Genomic DNA, 20451 nt, shown 5'->3' on the forward strand with positions numbered 1-20451 from the left:
CTGTAGGAAATGAAGGATCAGCGGGACAGTCGCCTCCATGGTTTGGACCCCGCGGTCGGAGCACCAGGCTTCGAAGACCTTCCAAACTCGAACGTAAGCGACAGAGGTCGAAGGCTTGTGGGAACGAAGCATCGTTGAGATCACTGTCTCCGGGTAGCCTCTGTGGCGGAGACGGCGCCGTTCAAAAGCCAGGCCGCAAGACAGAAGAGTTCTGCCTGCTCGAAAAATACCGGCCCCTGACGCAGAAGATGAGGAAGATGGGACAGGCGAAGTGGGCCGTCCACCGTCATCTGAAGTAGATCTGCGAACCATGGCCGACGGGGCCATTCCGGGGCGACGAGAATTACAGTCTCTCGATGATGTTCCAACCTGCGGAGAACCTTGCCGACCAGAGGCCAAGGAGGAAACACATAGAGCAGTTGATCCGACGGCCACGGAAGGGCGAGGGCATCCACCCCCTCCGTGCAGCGCTCTGTTCTGCGGCTGAAGAAGCGTGGAGCCTTGGCGTTGAGAAAGGTCGCCATTAGATCGAGGCGTGGAGTCCCCCAACGACGGACGATGAGATGCATTGCCTCGTCGGAGAGAGCCCACTCGCCGGGGTCTAGCTGTTGACGACTCAAGAAGTTCGCCTGAACGTTGTCCACCCCGGCGATGTGAGAGGCCGCTATCCGGACGAGATTGCTCTCCGCCCACTCCATCAGGGGAGTTGACTCGAGGGAGACATGCTTGCTTCTTGTCCCCCCTTGACGATTGATGTAGGCCACGGTGGTGGCGTTGTCCGAGAGGATCCTCACCTCTCTGTGTCGCACCAGGGGAAGAAAACACTGGAGAGCTAAACGCACGGTTCTCGTTTCCAGGCGATTGATCGGCCACTTTGCCACCTCTGGCGTCCAAGTCCCCTGCGTGGCGCTTCTTTCGCAGACGGCACCCCATCCCGCGAGGCTGGCATCGGTGGTCAACACCACCCAATTGGGAACCTCGAGCAAGACTCCCCGAGCCAGATGCGAGGGGACAAGCCACCAATCCAGGCTTTTCCTGGCTAATGGTGGAAGCGGCAGGATCACCTGATACTCCTGGGAGACTGGTTTCCAACGGGATAGCAGGGACGCCTGCAGTGGACGCAGGTGTGCAAACGCCCAGGGTACCATGTCGATGGTGGAGGCCATTACACCCAGGAGCTGCAGATAATTCCAGGCGGTTGGTTCTTCCAAAGCCGAAAACCGAGACACGTGCTCCCTCAGGGCTTGCGCCTTGTCCTGGCGCAGGAACACCATACCCCGCCGGGTATCGAAGCTCACTCCTAAGAAATCCAGGTGTTGCGAGGGCACAAGGGAACACTTTGGAAGGTTCACCACCCAGCCCAGAGAGCGTAGGAATTGTACTACTCTGGCCACTGAGGTCTGACCATGTGAGAAGGACTTCGCTCGAATCAGCCAGTCGTCTAGGTACGGATGTACTAGGATACCCTCCTTGCGGAGGGCCGCCGCCACCACTACCATGATCTTTGTGAAGGTCCGAGGTGCGGTCGCCAAACCGAAGGGAAGCGCTTTGAACTGAAAGTGTTGACCGAGAATCTTGAAGCAAAGATACCGCCGGTGAGCCAGCAGGATGGGAATGTGCAAGTATGCTTCCGAGAGATCCAGAGAAGCGAGGAATTCTCCCTTGTGCACTGCGGCAATCACTGATCGAAGAGTCTCCATGCAGAACCGCCTGACCCTGAGGGCCTTGTTTACCTCCTTCAAGTCCAGGATGGGCCGAAAGGAACCGTCCTTTTTGGGAACGATGTAGTAAATGGAATAGTGGCCCAAGCCCACCTCGAAGGGGACGGGAACGATGGCCCCTATTTCCTGCAGACGGTCTAGTGTTTGTTGAACCGCTATCCTCTTGAGATCCAAACCGCAGGGGGAGAAGATGAACCGGTCCCTCGGGGGGTGGACAAACTCCAAGGTGTAACCGTCTCTTATGGTGTCCAGCACCCACTGGTCCGTGGAGATAACTGCCCACTCCTCGTAGAAGTCCATGAGGCGGCCTCCGATCCGGGGAGGTGAGAAGTGGGTTCCTTTGGCATCATTGGGAGGACTTTGTGGGCGGATTTCCCTGCCCTGGATCCTCTCTCGCGGGCCTCCGCCCACGAAAGGAACAAGACCAAGGCTGGGATCTTTTCGGCTGTGTCCGAGAACCGGACTGCTGGTAAGACCTATAACGTCGCTGTGCCCTGGCCCTGGTTCTACCGGAAGAAAATGACCTGAAGGAACGCTGTCTATCCTCCGGTAGCCGATGCACCGAATTTTCCCCCAGTGACTTGATGATCTGATCCAGGTCCTCTCCAAATAAAAACTTCCCCCGAAAGGGGAGGGAGCCAAGGCTCGACTTGGAGGAAGCATCCGCCGCCCAGTTGCGAAGCCACAAGAGCCGGGCTGCTACAACCGAAACCATGGACCGCGCCATTAAGCGAAAGAGATCATACAAGGCGTCCACCCCGTATGCTATGGCAGATTCCAGACGGTCCGCCTGGGCGGCCTCTTCGGGGGGCAACTCCTGAGAGGTGAGAAGCTGCTGTACCCAGAGTAAGCTGGCCCTTTGCGCGAGCGAACTGCACATCACGGCCCGCATACATAGGACGGAGACTTCGAAGACCCTCTTGAGGAAGGTTTCTAGTTTACGGTCCTGCGTATCCCGCAGGGCCGTTCCACCCATGACCGGGATGGTCGTCCTCTTGGTCACTGCCGACACCGCTGAATCCACCTTGGGCACCTTGATAAGATCCAAAAAATCCTCAGGGAGCGGGTATAGCTTTTCCATGGCGCGTGTGACCTTCAAGGACGCCTCGGGAGTGTCCCACTCCCTGGTGAGAAGCTGTAGGAAGGACTCATGGATAGGGAAAGCCCTTGCCCTAGGACGGAGGGCGGCAAGTACTGGATCCCCTTTGCGAGAAGAGGTGGCGACGGCAGGAGCCACAGGGATCGGCGGATCTGGAGGTGGGTCGAGTTCCAGCTCCTTAATAATATGGTGGATGAGTTCATCCAGCTCTTCTTTTTAAAAAATCCATAGGGCTTGAGGGTCCTCCCCCTCCGTATGTCCATCCGGATGCGCCTCCGGGGGTTCCGGGGAGTCGTCTCTCACCGGCGAAGCCGCCCCCGTGGTACGCCAGGGTGGCACGGGAGAGGGACCCGGCAGGGATCCAGGCGTAACGGGCGAGGCGGTGAGACCAACAGCAAGTTTAGGAACCTTGGAGGGAGGGGCCTCCAGGGGATTCGGCGCCTGCGCTCCCATACCCTGCAAATAAGCCATGTGCATTGCCAGAATAAAATCAGGTGAGAAAAACGGGGAGCTGATTGGAATCCCTGGGGGGGGACCATCCTGGGAGCCCCGGTCGGGCAAACCCCCCGCTGGGGGCAAAGCCTGTTGAGAGCCAGTGCAACCAATCCTGTCTGCATCTGGGAGTGAGTCCGTCTCTCGCTGTCCCCCTAAAATGGCCGCCGTTCCCGCCAAAGGCGGCGTCGTGGCCGGCCCGCGCCTCCTGGGCTGAGGAGGAGGCAGGTCCGAAATCGCACCGGAGGACTGCAGGGTGCCTTCCCCGTCGGGGAAGCACCGCTCACAAAGCCCCTCCCTCAGAAATTGATTCCCCGGTTCACCGCAGGCCTCACACCTCGAGGACCGCGGCATGTCAGCACCGGGAAAAAAGCCTCGGGGGGGGGGGGGGCCAAAAACAAGCTAGTGCCGCGGGGGGCCTGGAATGTCCCTAACAACCCGCCGAAGGGGTCCAGGAACTGCGGGGGAAAACCCCCGTTTCAGTTGAGCACACACCCGCGGGCGGAGCTTGCGAACCGCGGGACCCACAAACGACGCGTGGAGCGGCCGGAACCACCGGCATCCACGGAGCACCACCAAAAAGAAGCAAACCTGTGGAGAAAGAAACTCAAAAAACTTCCACTTACCCCAACGGAAGAGGAAAGGAGTACAGAATAGAGAAGGCAGAGCCACAGACACACGCCTCCTCAAAAATTGAAAAGTCTTTTTTTTTTTTTTTTTTTTAAATTTTAAGGATCCAAAATGAAGAGAAACATAAGACAGGGAAATACTGTGGAGAAAAAGAAAGAAATAACCAAAAATGAAGGAACCCTGTCAATCTGGGGGAGCTAGTGGATCCCCCTGCTCACATCTGCTGGAGTCAGAAGAATACTGAGCTCCAGCAGAGGGTGCACTACTCTATATGCTGACGCTCTCAAACTCTGTTCTGACTCCATCTGCTGGTCGGGGGATATAACCCACTGTCTGGACTGATCCAGGTACGTACAGGGAATTTGTTGATTCTTTCAGGTGTCATGTATACCTTCCCTGAGTTTGTATTGAATTGGGCTCCTAGGGAGATCAATGACTGGGAGGATTGCAAGTAACTTTTGGCTCTGCTGACTACCCGTCCTAGGGATTCCATTACCTGGATACTGATACTGCGGAGACATGGTGGGACCACCTTGCTACTGAGTCTCCTGAAACTAACAGTGCTAAAAACATGGCTGCCATACTCTTGCGCTGTTCAGGAAGTGCGCAGTCTGTCAGAGCTTTGGCCATTGCCTTTCTCGCTTTCTCCCCTTTTCCCCTGAATTACCATCACAGTTCACACAAAACTAGCCGACACACCTGGTAATTGCCTCGATTTGCACCTACTGCACTCTCTGCCCCTTTTCATCCTCCTGAATCTCCTTGGAGCTGGCAGCAGGTCAAGCCATTGCTGCAGGAAAGAAGAGATTCCTTTCCCTCCCCTGTTGCACTGCTGGTGATTTTTTTTTTCCAATAGCTTTATCACAATGAGCAGGCCTTTCTCCAGGACAAAGGCATGGCTCCAATGAATCTGATTACCCTAGGGAAGGAAGATCAGTCTACCCAGACTGTCATCCAGTTTCCCCTGGGGAAATCAACCTTTAAGAATGAGCTTCCTGTTGCTTCTGCTTCTCTGTCTTACTGTATTAGCAACTCCTACCATCTGCTGGAGGCAGAGAACTACTGACACATCCACTGCTATACCAAGCTATATAAGCAACAGAAATGTCAGGTCAAAGAGTTTGCACTCTGCCTCCATCTGCTAGTAAGGGGAACAAATCCCACATGTCGGGACTGGTCTGACAGAACAATGATGAAATGTCTATTTACCTGGGTATAAGAGCTTTTCTGAAAATTGCTCATCCTCTCCACAGGTGAAAGCATGGCTATTGTTGCAAAATGTGCCTACTTTAACCCACACTGAATGAAGGCATTCCCAGAGGTGGGAAAAGCAACAATGTGTGTGGTTTTGCTTTTTGTTAAAGGGGCACAGTATCAACAGAAAAAGCACAAGCAAATCTCTGCAGGTACTTTGTCCCTAGGCAATTTTCAAAAGGGAAAATACAGGCATACTTTCCCTTTGAGAACTAATGCAAAGTCCCATGAACTTTGCAAATACCTACACACACTACAACGCCTATGAATGAAAATAGAAAATGTATGTATATGTAGACAGTGGAAAACATTATGGTGACGACTTCATTAACATATGCCACACTGATGCTGGAGATTAGAATGCACATTTGCTTGTTATTGTCTATTATTAAATGGCAAGAACTAATAACTCATTCCTTGAAATCTTTCTCTCTGGTCTGCCATATTTGTACATTCATGGTTCAGACTAGAGAGAACATAAGAACATAAGAAAATGCCATACTGGGTCAGACCAAGGGTCCATCAAGCCCAGCATCCTGTTTCCAACAGTGGCCAATCCAGGCCATAAGAACCTGGCAAGTACCCAAAAACTAAGTCTATTCCATGTAACCATTGCTAATGGCAGTGGCTATTCTCTAAGTGAACTTAATAGCAGGTAATGGACTTCTCCTCCAAGAACTTATCCAATCCTTTTTTAAACAAATCTATACTAACTGCACTAACCACATCCTCTGGCAACAAATTCCAGAGTTTAATTGTGCGTTGAGTAAAAAAGAACTTTCTCTGATTAGTTTTAAATGTGCCCCATGCTAACTTCATGGAGTGCCCCCTAGTCTTTCTACTATCCGAAAGAGAGACTGCAGAAACAACTTTAGATTTTCCGTTTTCTACTGTTGAAATGTTCTACTTGCATATCTGCATTTGATTCCGTTTAAACCCATAGTAATATAAGATAGTAACAGCAGACGATAGCAGCTAAAGACCAACTGGCCCGTCCAGTCTGCCCAGTTTATTTATTTATTTACAATTGCTTACATACCGCAAAATCACAGTATGTCAATGCGATTTACAAACTTAAAATACAGGTATAAAATCCAAAACAATAAAAAACAAAATAAAAGACAAACATTTCAAAATGCCAATCTGAGATCAACTGTTCAATCGTGCCCAAGAGTCACATCTATTCGCTATCTCTGCTATTGTCTCAAAATGTCTCTGGAATAGCCAGGTCTTTAAGTTTTTCTTGAACTTAGGAGTTGATAGTTCACCTCTCAGTGATTCTGGCATGTTATTCCATAGAATAGGACCACCTATGGAGAAGGATCGGTCTCTGATCTCACCTATGTGTGCTGATTTTATTGATGGAATTTCCAGCAACCCTTTGTTCTGTGATTGTAATGTTTGTGAGGGCATATACATTCTCAAGGCTGCACCAAGCCATAGGGGTGTTTTCCTGATTAATTAATTAATTTAGAAATGAGCATAAGAATTTTATTCTCATGTCTTAAAGATATAGGCAGCCAATGTAACTTCATAAGGACCGAAGTAATATGATCAAATCTTGTGTTTCCAGATGGTAAACGGGCTGCTGAAATTTGTAAGAACTGCAAATGCCATGTTTCTGAATCAGGAAGGCCAAGCAAAAGGGAACGGCAATCTAAATATGCCAGAACCAAAAATTGCACAACAAGCCTAAAGTCTGGGGGTTCTAACAGAGGTTTCAACCTTTTATTCTGCTTCATGCTTCTAAGTACAAATCCCAGCTGTAGAAGCTTGTAGAGTATAATTTCTTATCAAAGTCTGTTTGTTTGTTTTCTTCTCTGGTTCTCTACCATTCGAGATTAGAATGTGACAGGGGTCCTAAAATAGGCCCTGATCATTAAAAATTTGGTCTTGGTCCAAATATTCAGGAATATCACTTAATCACTACTGGTAGGTTATTGTGATGAGTTTTGTTGTATTCGTGTAAGAGGTAGTGTGGGGGAGATCAAGCCTCTATTGGGTCAATTTCAAAGATGAAATTGTTCTTCTTGCTGTGATTTAGACTGGTAGAGTGATTGGGGAGTAGGGAGCTCCACAGCTTCCAGGTGGACAGTTGGTCTACTCAGTCAAGAAAGACCAAGGCTTGGAGGGACCAGTAAATAATCACTGGGCTCTTGGGTGGTGTTCAGTGACAATCCAGGAGGATTACAGACACATTTGGAAAGTGGGCACACTGTATTGATGGGACTATGACTGAGAAAAATTACATGTGGGGATGTGAATACTTCCAACTCATCTGAATTTTCTGGTGGAAAAATGTTTTTAATCAATTCTATAAAAGCCTGTGAACCCCTGATTTAATCAATGAGTTTTAATATTTGTTTATTCCCAACTACTGGGAGCCCCAGAAATAAAAGTTTTGATTTGTTGAAGATACATTTTGGGTGACAGAAGATTGGGACCTTAGAATTGTTTATGTAATGGGGTGCAGTCAGAGGTGTCACAGAGGGGAAAAAATTGTTTAGGTTTTTAATTCCCTATCTAGCTTGATCAATATACCCTTGTCTCTGTGCCAGGTCCACTACACCATCTGCTTGACCATTTTTTGTCAACCCACAAGAGACTGATGCTCAGTTCATAAACAGGCATCACATATTCTCTCATTTTATGTGACCCAAAGGAGTTACAAGTATAAAAGTTTCCCCATTTATTCCAATACACAGCAGCCACTCCTCTCCCCCATGTCTGACCACTAAGTTTTGTAATAATCTAAACAGCTACCAAAACTAGTAAGGCTGGTTACCTACGTGACCTTGCTAAACAGTACCAAGCCACATCCAACCCACTCACACACACACACACCACAAAATACTTTCACTCTTTGCTGTGGTGTCATACTGATGATGAACAGTAACTATCTTGCCTCATGAGAACAGTTAACTGTCACTATGAATAAAAACCGCCTTGCAGGGTTCCTGATTTTCTTTTTTTATTTTTCCCATCATTTTTATTAGGTATTTCAGAAGTATAACATAGTGTAAATGACCGCTCAAATAGAATATGTTCAACAAATGGTAATCATGTACAAGAATAAAATTCATAATGGGAAACAGATATGTCAAAAGGGACCGAAAAGAGAGGAAGAAAAAGAAAAACATCCATTGCTTAAATGATTGATCATCATAAAAAAAACAAAAAAAAAAAAAAACAACTGCTTCTATAAACCCTACCCCAACACATCCCACCCACCCCTATTCAGAAACACCAGCTAAAGATAGAGAGGTTTACATCCCAGAATAAAGAAAGGCCGGATAATATTAATAGCTTTCATAATGTATTCAGAATAAGACAAGAGTTCAGCAATTACCCCGGGAGGGACACTACATAAAGTAGCAATAGAAAGGAGAAAAGAGTTAAGAATCTACCATATAAATGGGCTCTGACCGACAGCCCGCAAATGCGCAGTAGAGAGCAGTTCTACCACGCATGCGCGAGAGCACGTCGGTCAGAGGGGAGCAACATGGTGCTGGGAGGAAATGGAGCAGCGGAGGGCTGCCTTGGAAGCGACGGGGAGGAGCAGCGGCCTCATAGACACAGAAAGTCTCTGGGGGTCTCTCTCTCGCGTTGGGAGGAAATGCCTTGGAAGCGGCGGGGAGGAGCAGCGGCGGCACAGACACAGAGATGTGAGGTTTCCGGGGGTCTCTGTCTCGCGCGTGCCTCACCACCGAGCGTCGGGCGGGCCAGCAACGAGACCGGTGGTGAGGCGCGCACGAGAAAGAACCCCAGAGACCTCCAATCTCCGTGTCTGTGCCATCCAGCGGTCACGCTTAACGGGACACTGGGGTGGTGGGCGAGCGGCTGACGTCTTGCAGGAACAAGGGACCCGAGCTGCTGCTGCCGTTGGCGCAAAAACATCGGGAGAGGGAAGGGGTTCTGGATGAGGTGAGAGAGGAAGGAAAAGGAAGATGAGAGGGGATGGAAGGAAAACGGAAGAGGATATGAGTGCCGTTCTGGAGGAGGGTTGAGGGAGAGGGAAGGGGTTGTGGATGAGTGAGGGGGATGGAAGGAAAATGGAAGAGGATGTGAGTAAGTGGGAAGGATAAAGTTGTGGAGAACAGATAAAGAGGGAGTGAGGGAGGGCTGAGGGAGAGGGAAGGAGTTGTGGAGGAGGTGAGAAGGAAAGGTGAGATGAGAGGGGATAGCAGGAAAAGGGAAGAGGATAGTATGGGGGGGAGGGGAGTTGGGACGGGAGGAACGTCGAGAACTCTGACTGACATAGGAGTGAGTCACATAGCGTAGTGACAGAACAGGAGGGAATGCGAGTGAGGTATGGGATTGGGAGAGGGTGGGGAGTGACTGAGGAGTGGAGGGAATGGGAGTGAGAATGAGGGGGGGAGGTGAGAATGAGGGTTTCAGTGAGAGGGGAGGGAGAGGGTTTCAGTGAGAAGGGAGGGAGGCAGTGGGTCAAAGAGGGTGAATAAGATTGAGGGAAGGGGGGTGAGTGACCGAGGGGGGAGGAGGATGAGTGACCGAGGTGAATGGGAGAGGGTAAGGGGGAGTGAGGGAGAAGAAATGTAGAAGAGTGCTGTTTCCGAAAACCGAACCGAAAAAAAGTTTTAATGTAGCCCGTTGTTACGGGCTTAATGGCTTATATGATAATAAAGCGTATTATATTACTATATTATTATTATATAGTTATACCCCCTCTATAGTTTCCCGGATAGAGGGAGAGAGAAAAGTGCAAAATGGTCTCCAAATGCCCTTCACTGAGTGAAAGTGTTTAGAGGTACTCACCTTTGTGGTGAGGTATTCAAAAGTAAAGAGTGTAACCATTGTTTGGAACCAGTGATCAGCATTAGGAACAGAATTACCAGTCCAATGTAACAATATTAATTTCTTGCCAATCAGTCCCATTTTCTGTAGAAGTGCACAAGTGTTCTTTTCAAACTCAGGGGAGACAGAAGAAAAGGTGCCAAAAAGCCACAGATTTAGATCTTTAGGTATGTCCAAGCCCTAGAACTTGGCCAGATAAATCCCCCACACTCAAAGCCAAAAGGGCTGAATGTGGGGGCAAGTCCAAAATATGTGAACATAATTGCCCGAGGCCATCCCACATTTTAAACACTTATCTGAGAGGGGATTGTTTCCCTTTATATGCCTTTTCAGGCTTCCAATAGAATTGCCAAAGAAACTCAGATTGCATTTCTCGTTAAATTTGGGATATCCAAGAAACATTTCTTAAACTCTAAAAGAGATAAATGGAACTCTGCCTAGGCATGCCATCATTGATAGATGCAAGAAAAGATTTCCTCATATGGAATTTCAAGAAGTGCCCTGCGAAATTGCGCTACTGATGGTTTATGCTTGTGTTTTGGGTCTCCCAACACAATCTCCCTCAATGGAGTGGCAGAGGGTGTCTCCTGAAGTGTTTCCCCTAAGGTTCCAATAAAGTGCCATACATGTAAATAAGCAAAGAAATCATTCCTGGGTAATTGGAATAATTCCTGCAGTTCCTGAAAGCTAAACAGTGACCCTGTGACCCTAGATGAAAGCTGGTAAAACCTAATAGACTTTTCTCCCGCCAGCCCCTAAAAACTGACTTAAACATCTCAGGAAGAAATAAAGGGTTGTTACATATGTGTAGCAGGTATGAGAGAGTATTGGGACAACCCGTGAGTTGACAAAGAAATGACCATGCTGTCCTGCAGGAGCTCACCAGTATAGATGACTTTAAGAGAAAGGCGAGCATTTTAGCCTCTATGTGAGCCACATAATTTAGCTAGGGGACATCGTACCAGTGGGTGAAGTGTACATAAGGAACGGTATACGAAGTTCCGGAAATACAATCCCTCAGCCAACTTAACATACAGGCCAAATTGTACAATTTAAAATTGGGGCAGCTTAGGCCACCTTGTATTTATTTAACCATAAAGGGACAATTTGAAAAACATAAAGTAAATGGATTTTGCCCCAAAGAGACAATGGAAGTGCTTTCCAGTGGGTAAGGGAGCTGGGCATAACTTGTTAGTAATGGCAAAATATTAGCTTTGTAGAGAGAGTGCAAATTAGTGGGTATCTTGATTCCTAAATACTTCATTTCCTTGGCTACCCATTTAAGCGGGAAATGTACTTCCCAATTATGTGTAACATTCCCACAGATATCTAGCGCCTCCAACTTTTCTTGATTAATTTTTGAACCAACAAAGCGACCAAAGGATACCTGGAGGTTCAGCAATGGGGAGAGAGCATCCTCGGGACACGTTAAAAAGATCAGTACATCATCAGCAAATTCAGCGACTTTAAAGGATTGGGACCGTGACAAAATCCCGCAATGGTAGGAGAGAAATCGATCTTCCTCAGTAAGGTGTCAAAAGGCAGGATATACAGTGAAGGGGACAAGGGACAACCCTGTTATTTTTTAATACTTTTTTATTTACAGCCATTAGCGATGATAAAGGATAGGGGGTCCTGGTAGAGGAGAGAAATGTAAGTTAAGATGTCACCTTGAAAACCAAATCTTTTTAAAACCGAAGAGATAAGGCCACGACACACGATCAAATGCTTTTTCTGAATCAAAACCTATGGCTAGCGCTGGTTCTTGCTCTACTTGACAAACCTGCATGAAAGTGAGTAATTTAATAACGTGGGTGCTGGCTGATCTCCCTTTAACAAAGCCCACTTGGTGGTCAGAGATAACTGGGAAGCACCAAACAGAATCTATTTGCTAAAAACTTTCGCTAGGATTTTGAAATTGCAATTCAATAATGAGATAGTATGGTAAAAAGAAGGAAGGAGAGGATCTCTCCCTGGTTTTGCCAAAATGGTAATATGGGTAATATTAAATCCTGTCGGGAAAGAGCCCGTACTTAAGGCACTAGAAAAAACGTTTGTCAGGGGAACAACTAGGTTTGATTTCAAGTTTTTATAGACGTCATATGAGAACCCATTGGGACCAGGGGGTTTACTCAATTTGCTCGAAGTAATAGCATTTAAGACTTTGAATGTGAAGTGGCCAATTCAAGAATGCCATTTGTGCCTCCAAGAGCATCGGCAGTGATACCAGAAAAAAAAAGACAAACTTCCTTTTCTTGTTTCCCCCCAAGAACATCGTCAGTATATAGTGAGTCGTAAAACACTTTAAACACCTTGCAAGTTTCCACCTTCGTGGTAACTATTTTCCCTTGCACTGTTTTCATATGATCAATAACTGTTTTACCCCGGGCTGTGTGAACCACATTGGCCAGATGCTTCCCCGCCTTGTTCTCAAATCTAAAGAAATTATGTACAGAAACTTGCAATATCTGCTGAGCCCTGCAGTGAAGATGAACATTCAGGCTTTCTAAAACAGCAAAAAATATGTTCTTATTTTCTTTAGTAGGATTGCGACTTAAAGATTCTTTGGCTATTCGTAACTTGGCCTCTAACTGGAGAATTGTGTGAGCAATACGCTTTTTCCTTTTACTTAAAAAGGCAATGATTTCCCCCCGCATAACTGCCTTTCCTGTCTCTCAAAAGAGTTGGGGAGTAGATGTGTTGTTGGTTATGAAATACAAAATGTTCCCATCTTTCTTTCAAAAAGGCCTGAAACGCTAGGTCTGAACATAAAAAAAACTCAGGAATTTTTAAATCCTATCCCCAACCCCACCTCTTAAAACAGAGAGCTATACCCATATGGGAGCATGGTCAAATATTACCTGTGAGCTAATCTCGGCTTTTAGGATTTGTGAAAAAATGTCTTGAGCCACAAGGATCTAGTTGATGCAAGAGAGAGAAGAGTGTACTCTGGATACCTGCATAAAGTCACGTTCCTCAGGGTGCAATGTCCTCCAGATGTCTAATAAACCGAGTTTTTGACACAAGTGTTACACCTCTGTTTTTTTGCAATTTCCCTCCTGGCGTGGACGGGCATTTATCAAGAGAGGGATCGGAATCCCAGTTAAAATCCCCCATGAGAAAAAGTTTACCCTAAGAATGTAAGAGCAAGAGATTAAATAATTTGAGAAAGAAGGTATAGAATATTCGTTTGGCACATAAATATTACAAATGGAGATTTCCCTCCCATTCAGGCAGCCCGTGATAAACATAAACCTGCCATTTGGGTCTGAGATAGTTTTAGTCACTGTGAAGTTTAAACATTTGCTAATTAAGATGGCAACTCCCGCTTTCTTATCTTTGGCTGCAGCAAAATGTCAGGAACCAACCCAGTCTCTGCATTATTTTGCGCTCTCAACAGAAGATAAATTAGTTTCCTGGATGCATGCAATAGAGGCTTTACATCGGCGTAAATGCTGCAAAACCTTCTCTCTCTTAATTGGGGAGCCTAAACCATTGATATTCCAGGAAAACACCTTTAACCCGTCCCCCATATTGGAATAAAGACAACATTCATAAGGAAAAAGGTGGGATCCAAGTACTGCAGTGAGACCCCCAGCCAAGCCCCACCCTGCACATTTAAAACAATGAGAGCACAGTTAAAAAGAGAAGATGAGCTAAGATACCAAGCCCCCCCCCCCCAGATGAGAAAAAAGTAAAAGACTAAGAAATAGCAAAAGGGTACAGCTACTCGCCAGTGCAAACTGAGGTGCAGAGACATTGTGACCTCCCAACATAAGAACATAAGAAATTGCCATGCTGGGTCCGACCAAGGGTCCATCAAGCCCAGCATCCTGTTTTCAACAGAGGCCAAAACCAGGCCACAAGAACCTGGCAATTACCCAAACACTAAGAAGATCCCATGCTACTGATGCAATTAATAGCAGTGGCTATTCCCTAAGTAAAATTGATTAGCCATTAATGGACTTCTCCTCCAAGAACTTATCCAAACCTTTTTTGAACCCAGCTACACTAACTGCACTAACCACATCCTCTGGCAACAAATTCCAGAGCTTTATTGTGCGTTAAGTAAAAAAGAATTTTCTCCGATTAGTCTTAAATGTGCTACTTGCTAACTTCATGGAATGCCCCCTAGTCCTTCTATTATTCGAAAGTGTAAATAAGCGAGCCACATCTACTCGTTCAAGACCTCTCATGATCTTAAAGACCTCTATCATATCCCCCCTCAGCCGTCTCTTCTCCAAGCTGAACAGCCCTAACCCCTTCAGCCTTTCCTCATAGGGGAGCTGTTCCATTCCCCTTATCATTTTGGTTGCCCTTCTCTGTACCTTCTCCATCGCAATTATATCTTTTTTGAGATGTGGCGACCAGAATTGTACACAATATTCAAGGTGTGGTCTCACCATGGAGCGATATAGAGGCATTATGATATTTTCCGTTTTATTAACCATTCCCTTCCTAATAATTCCTAACATTCTGTTTGCTTTTTTACTGCTGCAGCACACTGAGCCGACAATTTTAAAGTATTATCCACTATGATGCCTAGATCTTTTTCCTGGGTGGTAGCTCCTAATATGGAACCTAACATCATGTAACTACAGCAATGGTTATTTTTCCCTATATGCAACACCTTGCACTTGTCCACAATAAATTTCATCTAACCTTATGCAAATTCCATGATATTCCAAACACCCCCTCCCAATCCCATTCCCCCTTACCCATCCCCAACAACAAATGAATAGAATATACTCCCCTTTAAATATAAGGGAAATGGAGCCATGTGAAAGAGTGCTTACAAATTTCTGAACCTTTCCCTCATGCCATATCTTTACTTTAGCTGGGAACTGTAAAGAAAATTTGATTTACTGCTTAAACAGAGCTGAGCATACCGGCAAAAAGCTCTTACGAAAAGCGGCAATTTTGGCCAAGTAATCTTGAAGAATGCGAATCCGATGAGATTGGTAAGTCAACTCCAGACATTTGCGATAGGCCTGCATGATTATCGCTTAAGAACATAAGACTTAAGAAATTGCCATGCTGGATCAGACCAAGGGTCCATCAAGCCCAGCATCCTGTTTCCAACAGTGGCCAATCCAGGCTACAAGTACCTGGCAAGTACCCAAAAACTAAGTAATATCCCATGTGCCACAGGCTCACCAGCTTGGCTGTAGAACACAGTGGCTATTTTTTCTAAGTCAATTTGATTAATAGCAGGTAATGGACTTCTCCAAGAACTTATCGTAGATATCCTGAAAAGCAGACCTGTTTAAGGCACTCTGGGAGTTGCCTAGCCTGCTCTGACTGGTAGGTGTGCCCTGAGGACTGAGTTGAGAACTAATGCTCTAAACTAGACTAAGGAACAGTGGTGATGTTTTCTAAAATTATGAGTGCACAAGAATTTACCCTGAAACAGTGCATAGAAAAAAATGGCAAATTGCAATCCTAGGAGTTTCACATGCATGTTGCTCTTAATTATATTAAAAAAAAAAAAAACCACACTTCTTTGAGCTTCCTCATGCTTGATCATTCCGAGAAAACAAGTAAAAAATGTACCATCAGCTCATGTGACATTCTGTTTATACAATAGTGTCTGTCTGCTGATGCTGCCAGGGTGCATAAGAAATATAAGAGGCTTGGGAGTTGGCAAGAATCATAGCTACCAGTCACAGAACAGCTGAGCGCAGTTCTCTAAAACAAGAACCAAACTAGCATTTGGTGGCTGATACTATTATCTCCACTGCACAGCAAATCCAGCATCTGAAGCCAATAAAAACAGTGGAACTGTTCTTGTTTTCTGTACAAAAAAGCAAAATCTAGCCATGGGTACTTATATTGCTTTTAGATAAATACACACTCTGCTTTCCCTCTTTTGCTCGAGGAATTAAGAAGGACAATAAATTCAAAGTCTTCCTCAATTCGTGGCAGACTGCAACTAGTTCACATACATATTCAGAAAAACACTGAATCATGTGTGACTCGAAATAACATCATTCAACTATTAATACTCAAAAACACACACAAACAATGCTATCAGAAGATCACATGCCATTACTGAAATTCCTTACTTTCTAGTATATGGAAGTATGCATTAAAGTCAGCATCACATAGTAGATGTGCACAGAAAAAGACCAATTGGCCCATCCAATTCTGGGAGACAGGATTGGCCCAGCTGCCAGCAGTAGAAGCTTGACCACTGATAGAATATCACTCATAAGAACATAAGAACAGTTTCTATTTATTTCTTTAGTTCTCTAACATTTGTGGGGGGAGGGGGGGTAGAAAAGCATACAAAATCTTCATACTTAATCCAACACCTAACTACAACACCCCCACCAGTCTTTACCACCAAGATTTTTAATAATGTAAACGGCTACCAAAACGAGCAAGATTGCTGATCAAATATTTAACTGTCTAGATCCCATGACCTTACTGGATGGTACATGATCACCACCAACCTGCCAGCATCAGCAGTTATTTCACATGGCAGTTAGCACATGGCATGCAGTGTTACTAGCTCATGCTTTCTTTTATCCATATCTCCTTATCCCTTCCTCCCCTTGCCTCTTATGTGGAGAGTGAATGGTGGATTGTAACATTGCAATTTTCTAGCCTTGTCCTACCACTCTTCTCTATAGGCCGGATTTTAAAAGCCCTGCGCGCGTAAATCCGGCAGGATTTGCGCACACAGGGTACTCGCGTGCCGGCGCGCAAGTCCCGGGGCTTCGTAAAAGGGGCAGGGGAGGGGGCGTGTCCGGGAGTGTGTCCAGGGTCAGGGGCGGTTTGGGCGGGACCGGGGGCGTGGTCGAGGCCTCAGGACCAGCCCCCGGGTCGGGTGATGGCGCGCCAGCAGCCCGCTGGCACACGCAGAATCTGCCAAAGGTAGGGGGGGTTTAGGTAGGGCCAGGGGGGTGGGTTAGGTAGGGGAAGGGAGGGGAAGGTGTGGGGGGTGGAAAGAAAGTTCCCTCCGAGGCCGCTCCGATTTCAGAGCGGCCTCAGAGGGAACAGGCAGCGCGCGCCGGACTTGGCGCGCGCAAGTTGCACAAATGTGCACCCCCTTGCACGCGCCGACCCCAGATTTTATAAGATATGCGCGTATCTTATAAAATCCAGCGCACTTTTGTTCGCGCCTGGTGTGCGAACAAAAGTACGCGCTCGCGTAAATTTATAAAATCTACCCATATATCTGTCTCAAACATACTTGGATTTTCTTATGGTTTTGATTTCTCTCAGTAAAGAAGTATTTTCTCATGTTTCTTCTGAACCTTCCTCTCAGCAACTTCAGTTCATGACCCCCTTGTACTGAACTTGCTTGGAAGAAGGTTGAGAGGAAACATGAGAAAATACTTCTTCACTTCATTTAAAGCAGAGGCAAGGAGAGTTATCAGACTCTGCAGCTATAAAAAGAGGTTTTATAATTTGGCAACAGGAAGCATACTTTTCACTTAACAATAGTGCAGTGCAAACAATATTTAGAATATTCATTATTTTTCAACTATTACACTTACCGTAAAAATGTGTGCAACCTCCTCCTCCTCCTCCAGAAAATACCCCAAATATTTTAACATCTTTACAGTTAACTTTCTGTGTTCTACAGCCAAGTTGGTGAGCCTGTGGCACATGGGAACTAGATAGCACAAGCTAACTCTACAGCCAATCAAGAGGCACAAAGCCCAGCTGAAAATAGGCCAAGTTCCAACACCTATGGTAGCTACCCATCCCAATGACCCCTGATATTTAACACAATAGTCCAGACAAGTTTGACATCGCTATTGTAATAGTGCATGAGGCCCAGCAATGGGATGAAGAGGCGCATTGCTCTGAATAAAAAAGAATAAACTAAGATTGTTCATACCAGAAATTATTTATTTAATTTACAGCAATTTCTTACCCGCCCAATTGCCAGACATCTGTTCTGAGTAGCGACAATTTCACATGCGCAAATCAGAAACATAAAAAAAAAACCCAACTATACTCCCCCAAAGGCCTCCCGGAACAGATGAGCATTCACCTGCTTCTGAAAGGTCTAATAATCTTATAACTGACGGATTTCCAAAGGCAGCCCATTCCACAAAGAAGCAACCCAAAATAAAGCTCTATTCCTAGTCTTCTATTCAATAACAACTGTTGCAGATAAAACTGTTGACAGGCTTCTCTCAAATCTGCAGCACCCTCTGGGGATAGCCAGCACCGATGTTGCCTTCGCCGGAGTCTGCCACATGTGAAACACCCGGGAGACCCCGGCCCATCCCTTGCGAAAAGCGCCCCCCTACCCTACCTTGGGAAACCAGGCCTTCTTGTCCAGGTCCCACTCGTATACGGTGCCGTCGGAAGGGTCCACGAAAGTGTAGGGGTCGGGGCCTTCGTCCCGGTTTTCCCCGTAGATTTGCTGTAACCGCAGCTGCTCGTAAAACTCCTCGTCGCCGCTCATGGCGCGCCTCGCGATGGAGGCGGGAGCCCTCGAGCCTACCGGTACCGGGAGCGCAGTACCCTGCGCGCTCCTCAGAACAGCCTCCACTCTGCAGGGCCCACTGCCGGAAGTGACGCGCGTACAGCCGAGCTGGACTGCCTGCTGAGCAGCTTCTGTGTATGCACGGTAAGGGAGAAGACGGCTGGCAGCCGTTTTGGTTATGGGATGAACATTTGGTACTCTTACTGTATTTTATTATTCTGGAAGTGTCACACATGTCTACAACTCAAATCCATCCGGAACATTTTAAATCTATTCCTAGTTTCCCCAATGAAAGGCATAGTGGGATTTGTAGTCTTGAATTTTGTATTGACTCAGGATGACAATTAAAATGTTGAAGTCATAGGCATAGTCTCAGAAGAGCACCTCCCCAACACAAATGCCCCTCGGAAGAAGATGCATTATTTAATATTAATACAACTGTTGTAATAGTTTTCAGAATCCACTTTTTTTTTAGTGTTGTGAGTCATAGCCCGTATCCCACATGCACCTATTCAGATTTCACAGGGAAAATATTTCTGACAATTACTGGACAAATCCTAGAATGTTAGAGGGTGCGATCAATCTTAAACATAGTCCTTTATTTTTGAAAAGTACTTCAGCACACCTGAAACGAAACAAAACAAATATCTAGGTTGAAGTGTTCTCTGGGATAAGTTGGTGTGACCACCTCGTGGACTGCAGGATTTTGCACTGGTTCTACCTTTGGTGGCCCTTTCCAATAAACCTACTTGTTTTCAAATAGGTAAAATGTTCCCTGGACGTGTGTATAATGTTAAAACATAACGTTTAGAACAAGATAATAATTTCTATAAAAGATGTTCCTAGGGTGAATTGTAGGAAAATAGCAGCAGCAGCAGGTACATCATGTGACCTGACGCCTGGCAGAATTGAGCTAAAATATCTTCAACATTAATAACTATTAATTAATAATTAATAATTAATAATAAAAACACTCTAGACCACAGGTGAGCAACTGAGCTGCAATCCTATTTCCATCCATTCAAATATTGACTTCCCCCACCCTCCCCCAAGGGGCGGATTGCAGGAAAATATCAGCCTGGGGGATTTTCTCAAAACCGGCCCATGGGGTATCTGACTTCCTTGTGCACTTTCTCTGCAGCACATGCATCAATATGCCAAGTTGACTCTGAAACCTGGCAGAATTAAGCCCAAATACCTCCAAAACAAATTTCACCTTTTTTCTAAATATCTAAGAATTAGAGCATACTCTAGACCAGCAGTGAGTAAATAAAGCTGTAGACCCCCATTCCATCCATACAAATCGCTTGGGGCCACCCCACAAATCTGCTTAGCAGAATACCTTACCTTAAGTCACACATGTAGAACACAGACAGACCCTCACCAAATACAAAATGAAGAGATGATAAAGTATAAACAGAAACACGCAGACAAAAACCGAACTTGAAACTGCAACAAGCCAGACTCTGTATGGAATGGAAAATAACAGCTAGAAATAGAAAGCATCAATCATAATAGTAAAACCAAATTCATAAAGGGATGGATTTTAAAAGCTCTACGCGCGTAAGGCGGGGTTACGCGCGCTGGGCCTATTTTCAAAAGGCCCGACGACACGCGTAAATCCCCGGGACGCGCGTAAGTCCCGGGGCTTTACTAAAGGGGTGGTCCGGGGACAGGGCATGGGCGAGGCCAGAGGCCTCCGATACAGCAGCCATTGCCGCTGTGTTGGAGGATCGCGTATCGGCAGGTTGCTGGCGCGCGAAACTTGCGCCTGCCCAGAGACAGGCGCAAAAGGTAGGACAAAGGTCGGGGGGGTAGAGTAGGGCTGGGGGGGAAAGGTTAGGGGAAGGGGTGGGAAGGTCAGGCTAGGAGGAAGGGAACGGGAGAAGGCAGCGCAGTTCAGTGCATGCAAGGCGCACAATTGTACACCCCTTTGCGCGTGCCGACCCCCAATTTTATAACATGAGCATGCCTGCGCACACATGTCTGCC

At 46.3% G+C, this 20451-nt stretch overlaps 1 protein-coding gene across 3 annotated transcripts in view; it reads right to left on the reverse strand.

Annotated features, from left to right (window-relative positions):
- HTATSF1 (HIV-1 Tat specific factor 1) overlaps window positions 1-18577 on the reverse strand; it is a 227408-nt gene extending 208831 nt beyond the window's left edge. For 2 of the 3 annotated variants that reach the window (XM_029607811.1, XM_029607810.1), the window contains exon 1: window positions 18287-18574. In XM_029607811.1, the coding sequence (XP_029463671.1) occupies window positions 18287-18439 (153 nt within the window). In that variant the 5' untranslated portion in view covers window positions 18440-18574. Of the gene's footprint in view, window positions 1-18286 lie in introns of all 3 variants that reach the window. The other variant, XM_029607813.1, reaches the window with a different exon arrangement.
- Window positions 18578-20451: the final 1874 nt, after the last annotated feature.

This window comes from Rhinatrema bivittatum, chromosome 6, assembly GCF_901001135.1.
Source record: "Rhinatrema bivittatum chromosome 6, aRhiBiv1.1, whole genome shotgun sequence".
Lineage (NCBI taxonomy): Eukaryota > Metazoa > Chordata > Amphibia > Gymnophiona > Rhinatrematidae > Rhinatrema > Rhinatrema bivittatum.